The following is an 11,354-nucleotide window of genomic DNA, read 5'->3' on the forward strand; positions in this document are numbered from 1 at the left end:
AGATAAATACTGTAGCTTATCACTTGTAAAAAAGAAAAAAAAAGAAAACAAAACACCACGTTGAGTCATCACAGATACAGGCTCAGATAAAAATAACAGCCACAGTCAGAAGTACTGACTGTCTCCAAATTTCTCATTTGTTCTCTTCACCAGAGCTGCCAGGTTGTAGCTGATGATTTGGTTTCTTACCTTGTTGCTGCCTCGAGCCTTGCTGTTGATGCTAGAGTCTTGGCTTGCCACAATCTCCACATTGTTAGAAGTAATTGGAATACAGGTAGAGCCATCATCACCAGAAAGGCAGCTGAAATTGCAGCACATTGATTCAGTTAAAAAAATAAAACAAAACAAACAAACAAAAAACTCAAAAGTCCTTATAAATATGACACCACTAAGCAGGTTAAATGAGAAACTCACATTATCTGACTCTCCTGAGCACTGCTGAGATCTGTGGAGATGGGTCTTGTCGATTCTGACATGGTTGACCGGTCAGTGCTCCCCAGAAGGCCTGTTCCCAATAACCCATTCAGCTCTCCATTAAAAGATGGCTTTCTGCCACTTTCACTTGAATTTCCATCTGAGAAAGACAATGAAAGTAGGAGATCCAGCAGCTGCAAAGAGCTTGTGTTTGTTCTGGGGCTTCCTTACCAGCTTACTTTTGACTCATCTCAGAGTCTGACACAATCATGTCACTGATGCACAATTGTACAGTGATTTTAGACTTTGCAACAAAACAATGAGTCACATGCAGTCTCATAGTGATACACACAATATTCATTACAAAGTGTAGGACAATATTTTCTTTAACCTATATTTTCAATGGCGATCTATTATGCTCATTTCCAGCACATATTTTTCTGAGGACTCTAGGCACTCTAAAATTATGCTTATTTATCTTATACAGGGCCTTGATGCAGACCCTCACTTTATTTGTCTGAGAAAAAGGCTGTTTAAGAAACCTTCCCCTCATTTTAAGGCAATGTTCTTATGATTGGGAGCTCCTCTCAAACAGAAGAATTAACAGCAGGCAAATGGGGTTTGTGTGCTCACAACAAGACATGTGTGTCTGAGATTACCATGTTAAAAATATCCATTCCTACTGACATCATACAAAGCCTAAAGCAGACAAAACTTTCCACATGTAGATTAAACTGAGTCTTAGTAAAGAAAAGTTAAACCAAAAGAAATTTTTAATCTAGGACTGGATTTAAAGCATCCCTGGGAAACAGAGCCTAAAGTTTTAGACAACAAACAAAGAATTCAGGTCGTAGTATGTTATGTATTTAATACTTCTGATTCTCCACGGTTTATAAGCATTTACTAATGAAAAAGGCAGCAAAGTAAAGAGACGTTAAGGCGTAATATATGCTACTTTTCCATTCTGGTGTTACTTCAAAGTGTGCCGAAACGGTCAACAAGTAGTGTACTGGTCTGAGAGTCCAATTTCTACACCTACCCCCAACATAAAATACTATGACGTAAAGATAATTAAGGCTAACACAGGTGCAAGATACTGAGTTCCTAAAATCAGCATGTCTTCTTCACACTACATGATAAAGTTGCCATGCAATACATAGCAAGTGAGACAAACAAACACACGTGAATTGGTGTTCCCAAATTAGTAAAGTAAGTCCACCCTTCTGCGCAGTTTATGGGGGCTTGTTCACACCAGTTAAATGCCTCACATTAATTAAGGACAAAGGTATAACCACTTTTATGGCTTCGGAGTAAAAACAAGTTAATTTCTACTAGACGAAATATTTACCTAAGACACGCTTTTTTTACACCAAAAAACAGATACACACATACGCTAAGCTCCTAACCGAGCTAACACTGAGGATGATAAAATACTTTACGACGCAGTTAGCACTCCAACATTACGACGACCCGATACACTTTCGCGGCTCCGCGGAAATTAGTGTTAAAACAGATTCAGTGACACGCAAACTGTGTTTTCACGCAAAAGCTGCAGTTGACCCTGACTTCGTTTCAACACAACTAAGCGGCACACCACATCACGCTGGCTAAGTTATTTATTTAGCTAGCCAGCTAACTAGCATTCAACTAGCTTCTGCGGCCTAAACCAGCGCAGGCGCTTTCGCTCACGGCCCCCACTTACCGGTGCTGTTCCCGGGGCGGTCGAGCTTGAGGATGTCCCGAAGATGCTGGGTTGCACCCTCGATGTCTATATTAGTATTGGACGCCATGGGTGAGGGAAAGGGGAGCTCGGGTTTGTTCAGGGGGAAAGGATGAAATTTTGTTTCCTGCGATGCTGCTGTCACTGTTCACCCCCAGCAACCGTCTAAACTTCCGTTTCGTCCGCGCAATGGATTCCGACTTGTCATTGTGTCAGGTCAATGGTTCCCACCTCGAACGCTACTGACGTTCATTTTTTCCACGAGAAGACACCAGTCACTAACTTTGTTAGATATTTGAGTTGAATTATTATTATTGTCCTTATGAAATTTTTGTATTTATTTTTTGTTAGTTTTATCAACGGCGTCGTACATAATGTCTCCTTTTAGCAGCTGTTTTTGGTTTGGTTTTGTGTTGTGACATAACGCTTTTGATCATATCAGACCAGCAGGCGGCAGCTAATAAAACCTTTATGGTCCCTAAATGTTCAAAATGAGCAATACATGTATGCATGACGTTGTGAGAATGACTGAAAGAGGGTTTCTCACTGAGGCTCTCTGGTGTTACAGAATCTGGCTCTTTAACTCAGGGTGTACTAAACATCATAATCTCACAATAAGACATTTCCTCAGATGACCGATAATTTCAAATTATATCTATAATTTCGTTGGGCTGGTCTTAAAACCAACCAGGGTCGTGCTAAATTTGTTTTTACAATTCCTAGTGTTGTTTTTAAACATCCTTCCAAATTTAACTGAATTTTGCTGGTTTGGTTAATTGGTTATTTCTTGGTAGTAAAAACATACTGTCATTTAGACAGTGCAGACTTTAAATACATGGTTTGAAATGTGAATTTACACATAAAATGATGGACACTGAGCATCTAGCTGATCTTCTATTAATCATCTAAACAAGAAAAAAACAAAAACAACCTAAAGACAAAACTAATATTAACATTTACGAAAAGTTTATAATTAAAGAGGCACCACAGCATGATATGGAAAGACAAGGTCACACCATTAAGAAAAAAAGTCCAGGTTTTATTGTGTATCGTGGCTGTAGTCCATGTTTAACTGCCAGATGTGTGTGAAAGAGAGAGAAGAGAGAGAGAAAATAAGCGGGGTCAGAGCAAAACACAGCAATGTCAACCTTTGTCATCCATGAGCAAATGAATCATGGCAAAGTTAACAGTTGTGTAAAGGAAGATAAAACTCTATTTAACACACTAAGGCGAGCTAATGTAAACACACAAGTGGCATCTAAAAACAAATATGTGAAAAGGAAACTGAAGAAGCCATCTTTGAACCTGAACATGGGACTACAAACCAGTCAACAACAGTGCTAACAGAACTGAGTTGACAGCAGTGGAGTCAACAGTAGAGTAGAATGGGTTAGAGTAGAGTAAAGAGGCGAGCAGAGCGGAGTTAATGGCATCGGTCAGCTGTTTGTCCTTCGGGTGACTTGAGTATTGTAATGAGGGGGTTCCCAGCATCATGCAGATCAGCAGAGTGGCAGACAGGGGCGTTTGATTGGTCAGCCGGCTCTCAGCAAAGAAACACGTTGCAGTTCTACAGGCTGGGCTGGTCTGAAAACCCGTCTGGATGAGGTTCAGTGATTGACATCTAGAATCTGGTGTTTGCTTGTTTGTCAAAACAGGCGTGAATGAAACAGCCGGGAGGGAGGGATGAGTGCTCTCTCTTCTCCTCCCTCCATACTTCACACAGTGACCTTCACTATGGCTGCACCTGCCCACCAAAGTGGAGACGCAGGTTAACCGAAATTGTGAATGGCCAGCCTGAACATGTCATTGGTGCACACCCATGCATCGTTAATGTTCTTCAGGATGAAACTCTGATGGAAACCCATAATGGGGTCTTCATCTGCCTGCAAACACACACACAGATGACAAAGCTGTTATTGATTGAGGCTAGTTCATCAAAGGTACACATTTAGAGTAAAGAACACCTGCTACAATAAAATTATGCTGTTATTCGTATTGTTTTTATTGAACTGGATGCCTCTGTTTCATACTGTCAGACACAGCAGAAATACACCAATGGAACAGTAAAATCAGTACAGTGTATGGTGATCAGTAAATACTCCTACAAATATCACTTTAAGAAACATTTTTGGATAGGTAGAAACGATTTTTCAGAATGTAAACAGAGACTTTGTTCACAGGAAAGCTAGCTTTGCCTTAAAAATTTCAACAGTTCTTTCTAGTGTGGTGTGTACCCAGTCATCTAGATACTTGTTACTGACTAATGAGGCCAACAACAGAAACACCAGTCATCAAAATTATTGTGATTTTAATAATCTATAGCCCCAGTTAACATCTGGGTCTAGGATATGTCAGAAGTGTACATCTATTCATCTCTCTCTCCATTTCATATGCATGTCTGTGTCAAAGTAACCTGCCATATAATCACTCACCTGAAGCAATGCAGGTATGCATACAATAACCCGCAAAAGAAGGCTGCCGGTGCTAGCACTGCTAACATTAACCACACTTTGCAAACTATCCTAAAAATCTATTTTTGTATTTTTTACCATGAGGTATAAAGTGTGAACTGTGGAAAGTTTAAATCTCGAATGGAACCATAAGCCTTCCCCCTTGCTGATCATTGCTTCCTGATCCAAGCAGATTTAAAGAAATGTAAATGCCTTAAATGTATTTAAAGAATAGACAACCTGCTGCTGCCTTTCTAGGCTAGGTTGTTTGTGTGACTGGTATTTTACCAAGTTAAACCAGACTATTGTCATACAGCAACTCCTGAGATAAAGTCAGTGTGTTTTGTTCATTTTTCGCTAGTGGAGTCAAGAGGCCTGTACCTCAATCAGTTTTCCAGGTAATATCAGGGTTAACCCTGGATTTCTTTGTACAGTGAGGGTTGTAAACTCCTTACCAGTGTATATCACCATACTATGTCCAAACATTCTGAAAAATCAGTTCTTCTAAAAGCAGTGTCACCATGCTGGAAGATTCCACAGACCTCAATGAGTAGATAGGAGAGTTTAATTTTTTTTATTAATCTTTTTTAAAATGGCATCTAAAGTCCATCTTTTCTTGATAAGCCTAAGTAATGAATTTTAGGTTAGACCCAACTTTATTCTTTGATCTTTTTTGTGACCTGTAAGCAATTTTAAAACTATTTTATTGCTCCATAAGCATTAATATATGATCTACACCTATTTGCATTTGATGACCTTATATCAAATTTACACATAGATTAAGCCTACATTTGAATTCAATTTCTGTTTTTCCTATTTAATTTTTTACTCTCAGACTGTTCCGTTTATAGAATACAAACTTCCCTTTAAAATATTAATTTAATTAAATACTCAATTATGATCCATCAGATCACCCCATGTCTTAATAATAAAGTTGCAACATTGATGGGTTTGGTAACTTGCACAGGCTGTATTTTTGTCATCATTCTTTCATGGCTTCAAATAACAAACAATAACAAAACTTTATTAATATAGCTGCAGTCTTCCAGTTTTATTGACTAAAGCACTTAAAGCTCATACATTGATTCTTCCTCTTTAACGCTAAACTACTGTACAGTGCTTTTCCTCTCAAAGCACTGTTTTGCTGTTACTTTCAGTCTGTAATATGTATTTAACCTCTTCATATTTTTCCCCATATTATATTCTTATATTCCTTTTTTTTTTTTTTTAAAAATCAGACACTCTGCTGTCAGTACACTTATTCCATAATTGTGTCTGATCAAATGCTGCCAACACCATCCTATTCAAGTAATTACAGTCTAAATTGGTAAACACTGTGTTAATAGCCCAGCTTTCTGTGATCAGTCATCCTTACTGCCATTGTTAGGGTAAGTGAATCCAGATAACACAAAGATACCCTGGGCGTGTAGATATGCTAAATACAGCTTAAAAATAAGAAAAATTACCAAATTTCCCATCACCCAAAGAACTGAAAATCCTATAAAATACTTTAGATCAAAGTGTCCCCACAGAAGCAGAACCACCCTGCTGTTTCCTAGTGGGGCTAATGTGGCTAACATAATTATTAACTTTGATCTCTCTTCCACATACACACACACACACACTCTCATACACTCTCGAGCTCTGAGGAAAAATTAAATGTTGAGGGAAGACTATAAATTGAGCACAAATTGTGCAAGGAGTGATTTATAACCAGCAGAGAGGTACTGGGTGTGTATTTCTGAGTTTGTGTGGTTTTATGCGCTTCAGTGCCAGTAAACTTAGCTGGCTTTCTGTTAGCCATGTGCATTAGTTTGCTTCTGTCCTACTTCCGACACTCATTTTAACACAGCTGAACTCACAGTAAATTTTTTCTCATTTAAAAATATCTGTTATTGTTGTCGGACAACAGAAAAACTAAAATACAGACACTGACATGCACTGTTAAAGACTGAGCTCTTTAGGGAGTAAATTAGTTATACTAGAGGCATATATCATGGTTAAAAAAACAAACAAACAAAAATCAGAATTGTATTTTGGACCAAAACTTGAAATATACATTTAGGGGACATCTGGAACTATATTAATATTTCTTGAAGTGGCCTTTATAATCTGAACTGAATGCGGTAAATGGTTTCAAATTACTCTTAGGCATACTACATGTAATATTTGTATGGACAATGTTTCACTTCAACAATTAAATATTCCTCAATTTTTACTTTTTTGAGCGCTTTCTTACTTTTAGACTTATCGACAAGTCTCATTTCTTCTCCTTAAGAAAAAGAAGAGAGAGAAAAAAAAGATCCGTAGTTTGAACCCAGTTCAGCTGAAGAGAATGAAGAAAACTGACTGGGGTACCACCAACTGCCAACATGATGGGAACAAAAAGTCAGTTGAAAGTTACGTTATCATTTACTGGATTAACATTTTTGCCTAAAAAGTGCTTCAAATCCAGTTTCTACATTAAACACACACACACGCTCACACACTAAAATCTTTCTCATCATGTTCAACCTATAAATTGTAGTTTTAAATTAAGAAGCACTGATCAGATCCTGGAAGAATAAGGGAAACAACCTTATTTACTGTATAGCTCAATGTGTGACAATTTAGCTGTAAAACAGTGAATCCTGTCATGCTCCATTCAATGACATTGTGATAGTGCTACTTACTTTAAGCTGTCCTACAACCATACTCAAGATGCAGCTGTCTGGAGTTGGTTGATGGTCCTGCGCCGTTATACTATGCGCTATTTTTTGAAATGGGAGACTCTGGTCCAAACAGATAATGAAGATACACAAGAGAAAGATTAATATAGGTATATCAGGCAGTGAAAACATTTACTTAAGATGTGTCTGAAGTATTCCAAACTATTTTGATATAAATGTTACATATAGAGATTTAATAATCACTACAGCTGTGTATATTAGCCATCTTCTTTTAATGATCACATATCACAGTTTAACCTGGTTTCTAGTGTGCATGAGCTTACACTGCCACTACACATCTCACTTAAGCCACTAACCACCTGTTGCATGCATGTGACCTCTGTATAAGACAATAGGTTAGCAAATGTACTCACAGCGAGTTTCTCGACAATTGCTCTTTTTCCCTGGTACTGCTGTCCTTCCCACGTAAGGCATGATGCATCGATCTGTGTAGACAGTGGGAAAGAGTGATCAGCACAAAAGTGGAAGAGGATGTAATGTGCAGATGAAAACCCACATCCTGACTCAGCAGATTCCTTAAAACATCATCAATTAGACCCTGACATGTACAGTTTAAAATCACAGATTGTTACAACCAACGTAATTATTTTGTCAGGGTTTTTGGGCTGCGTTGATGTTAAAAAGTGCCTTATCTAAATGCTTTGATTCATAAAACTGAACCTGCACAATCATTTTAATAAGTAGGTTTGTTTAATGACTTTTCCTTTTTGAGACCTTTTTTTCCCCCATATAAGGAATGTGAACACAGCACATAGGAAAAGACTCATTTTCCTACTCATTAAACCACTCATAGAATGAGTGCCCTGAGGGCCATATAATGACACAAGGGCTAAAGCTAGGGGTTACTCAATGTTCTGATTATTGAATAATACCTGTACAATGTATAGACAAGACTGCTTATTTTGTTTCAAGACAGATTTTATTATATACAAACCAATTTCATCATAAAAAAATAAAAACATTTTCAACAGAAGTTCCACACGTTTGAAAAGATGGAGTCAAAGAACACAAAATGTGACAGTTTCTGTCAACTAAACTAAGAACTTATTGACAAGCTGTTTACCTTTGTGCCTTTGGCAGCACTTTGTAATTATATAATCACAAGTTCTCAACTACAGAGGGAAAAAAAATTCAATCCAAAGATCCATGGCTTGCAAATGTGCATGGTATGTGCGAGTGAAAACAACATGCTTCCAAATAATAATCATCATGACCACAAGCATCACCACAACTTCAGGAGTAAGTCTGACAATGCAAGGCTGATGTCTAGACCTGCTCGATTATCAAAATCCAGATATATTCTGGTCAATATTGAACAATTATTCACTGACTCTAGAAACTTTTACGCATTTATCTATTTGTTTTAAAATGCTTCCTAACAGTGAATTCCCTTAAACTGGAAATGTATTTCATGTGTGCATATTAAAAAAAAAGTGAACTAAACGAAACATGCTACTACGTAGACAGGAGGGATTTGGGGTAAAAATCAACACAAAATCAAAGGACTTTTTAGAAAACACTATTCTTTTTATTAACCATGTTTTCTGAATCAGTCTTGTCGCATTGTTTAGAACTAAATGACAGCAAAACTGAGGCTATTTTATTCAGCCCCCCCAGCCCCACAAACATCTTCACTGAGTTACTTGTTCATTTATCCAGATATGTCGATGCTGTCATTAAAAATCTTGGTGCTTTAATTTCCTTAACTTTTAACAATCAAATCAGGAATTTTGTCAAAAGCTGCTTGACAACATTCACCAACTGAGAACCATCACTAAACGAAAACTAGTTTTGTATCTAAAGAACTAAAGCGTTATCCATGCCTTGATCACCTCTCAGCTGGACTACTGCAATTCCCTGTATGTAGGATTGCCCAATTGCACTTTCTTTCATTTACAGATGGTTGAAAGCGCAGCTGCTCATCTCGTACGAGTGAGCAAAGCTGTTTTAGCTAAGCTGCCCTGGCAACCTGCAAAGTTTTAAATATATTTAAACATTATTTGTTTTAAAGCCCTCTATGGATTAGCTCAACAAATATATTACAGATCTTTTAAACTCCACATCACGTCACTGAGATCATCATCACAATAACTTCTCTTGGTGTCCTTTTCTCACATAAAAACTAAAAACGACCAAAACTTTGCAAATATTGCCCCTAGGCTCTCGAACTGTCTGCCACTTCTATTTATTTATTTTTTAACTGTTGTCTGACATATTTCTCAATTATAATTTTTAATATGCTCCCTGTCTGTTATGCAAGCTATGTGTTTTTAATTGTAAAACACTTTAAAATGTGCCATATACATAAAGTGACCTGACTGGACAATACCTAAATCATTAGGATTATAAACTCAAAATTAAGGAAAGTGAGATTATTACAGCAAGAGTTTACTCATAAACACCTACATAAGACAAGTCCAACTCACATATATAGATCCCAGTTGTGATCTGTCAGAGTCAAACATCTGATAGTAGTGCTGCACAAAGCTGGATCCTATCTGCTCCCACAAAGGCTGGTCCACCATCCTGAATCACCCTGCAACTCACACTGAGCGTGTGGGAGAGAGCGAGTCAGACAAACGTAATGAGATAAGAAAAGGGGCAATTCATAGAAAAGACAACAACAACAGCACCACCAGCAGCAGCAGCCTCCCACTTATATCAAAACTAATTTATAGTCACCAGATGTCAACATAAACGTCAGATTTCTGAAGAAAACTCTTGGACAGTCCTCACTACCATAATTCAAGACAGTATTCTGGGATGCTGTTGTTTTATAGAATTAAGCTCTTAAAGCAGCAAACAGTACAATAGACTATACAGTACACAGGTTGTTTTGATTTCTGTTAATTTTTTTTAAAGAAAAATATGTTTTTAACTAAAGACTGCAAAAAATTAGCATATAGATCCCATTTCATTGAGAAAAATAAATGTTAAAATTACTTAACTGAATGAGCCAAAGTATATTTTGCTGCAACGGATCCCTCCGCTCGGGTGACACTGACAGCCCAAGTCATGTGCTCCCACATAACGATACACGGCTGTTACTGGAACAATCCGAGCGCTCTGCACATTAGCAGTAGACTGCGAGCAGCATACCCCGAATTGCGACCACACATAAGTAGTTCGGGGCCCCCGTAAATATAGTCAGAAGTAAAGGGGGATTGAGGAAATATGAGCAAGTAACGTTAATGTACGGAAAAGCTAATTTTAAACTACTTAACTCTAGCTAACTAGCTGCTGCTAGCTTGTGTCATGTTTGCTAATGTTGACTCAGCCTGTGCTAGCACAGACAGTTCACATACGTAGCATGTCTCCTCGCCAGCCAGTGTTAGGCGTCAGATAAATTATATTTCCAGGCGTTAGCTGATCGGCCAGCTGGTAGTGGCCTGTTCACCAGTTGCTAAAAATACCCCGTCTGTTTTGAGTGTTCATACCTCTTGCGGGCCCGCGCGTACAGCTCTGGAACACCGAAACAGCTACTCTACATAGGCGTGTCCACCGTTAGCCCCAAACCGGCCAATAGCAACCGATTTAACAACTTATACCGCCTCGGGCTTGTTCGAATGTCAGATTAAACTAGTGCTTTTTGTTTTCGAACATGTTTCCATTCACTATTTTGTAAGGGGGCACCATAAAAACTAGTAATAAAAACTTACCTCTTACGCCGAGGCCGGCTGCACGATCGCACAGTGCAATGTCTGCTCCGCTACGAGGGTACGTACAAAAAGCCGTAAAAGGCCCGATGCATTATGGGGATTGTAGTATGCTCAATTTGCTTGTCTGTCGCATTTTACATAATACTGCCACATTCTGATACATACTATATAAATCAGAATCAGAATCAGAATACTTTATTAATCCCTGGGGGAAATTATTTTTTGTTACAGTGCTCCATTATAAACCAACATTAAGACAAGACAGACAATACGCTAACTAAGAATAGTACAATATATACATATATATACATACATAAGTCACTCATAAATAAATAGCTGGAAAAGAAACGTGTAGTTGTAGCAGTAACCAGTGTGTTAAGTG

The 11,354-nt window shown here is 38.0% G+C and overlaps 2 protein-coding genes across 3 annotated transcripts in view; both read right to left on the bottom strand.

The window, feature by feature from the left end:
- The window catches only part of edc4 (enhancer of mRNA decapping 4), a 28,699-nt gene extending 26,302 nt beyond the window's left edge, over nucleotides 1-2,397 (bottom strand). Inside the window, exons 1-3 of the mRNA XM_084936237.1 lie at nucleotides 2,117-2,397; nucleotides 415-574; nucleotides 190-301 (exon numbers count right to left, since the gene is read on the bottom strand). Of these exons, the coding sequence (XP_084792363.1) occupies nucleotides 190-301; nucleotides 415-574; nucleotides 2,117-2,204 (360 nt within the window). The 5' untranslated portion in view covers nucleotides 2,205-2,397. The remainder of the gene's footprint in view (nucleotides 1-189; nucleotides 302-414; nucleotides 575-2,116) is intronic.
- Nucleotides 2,398-3,152: 755 nt separating this feature from the next.
- On the bottom strand, nucleotides 3,153-11,056 carry nutf2 (nuclear transport factor 2). Of its 2 annotated transcripts, none has more exons than XM_084936238.1 (5): nucleotides 10,973-11,056; nucleotides 9,740-9,861; nucleotides 7,667-7,738; nucleotides 7,257-7,355; nucleotides 3,153-4,017 (listed from the first exon to the last, which is right to left on the bottom strand). In XM_084936238.1, the coding sequence occupies exons 2-5, from the start codon at nucleotides 9,836-9,838 to the stop codon at nucleotides 3,904-3,906; spliced, it is 384 nt and encodes a 127-aa protein (XP_084792364.1). In that variant the 5' UTR covers nucleotides 9,839-9,861; nucleotides 10,973-11,056; the 3' UTR covers nucleotides 3,153-3,903. The 2 variants fall into 2 exon arrangements, with proteins under 2 accessions (XP_084792364.1, XP_084792365.1); XM_084936239.1 differs by lacking the exon at nucleotides 10,973-11,056 and adding an exon at nucleotides 10,751-10,966.
- Between the last annotated feature and the right edge of the window lie 298 nt (nucleotides 11,057-11,354).

Source organism: Perissodus microlepis, chromosome 7, assembly GCF_051167445.1.
Source record: "Perissodus microlepis isolate ML-2025 ecotype Zambia chromosome 7, ASM5116744v1, whole genome shotgun sequence".
NCBI classification, from domain to species: domain Eukaryota; kingdom Metazoa; phylum Chordata; class Actinopteri; order Cichliformes; family Cichlidae; genus Perissodus; species Perissodus microlepis.

What these genes read in the sequence shown, in the direction of transcription:
- nutf2 (XM_084936238.1), bottom strand. Translation starts at nt 9,838, where the DNA reads ATGGTGGACCAGCCTTTGTGGGAGCAGATAGGATCCAGCTTTGTGCAG. An exon ending in CAATTGTCGAGAAACTCGCT is followed by an intron (nt 7,356 to 7,666) that starts GTGAGTACATTT and finishes TGTTTGGACCAG; the next exon opens with AGTCTCCCATTTCAAAAAAT. An exon ending in TGGTTGTAGGACAGCTTAAA is followed by an intron (nt 4,018 to 7,256) that starts GTAAGTAGCACT and finishes GTGTGTTTGCAG; the next exon opens with GCAGATGAAGACCCCATTAT.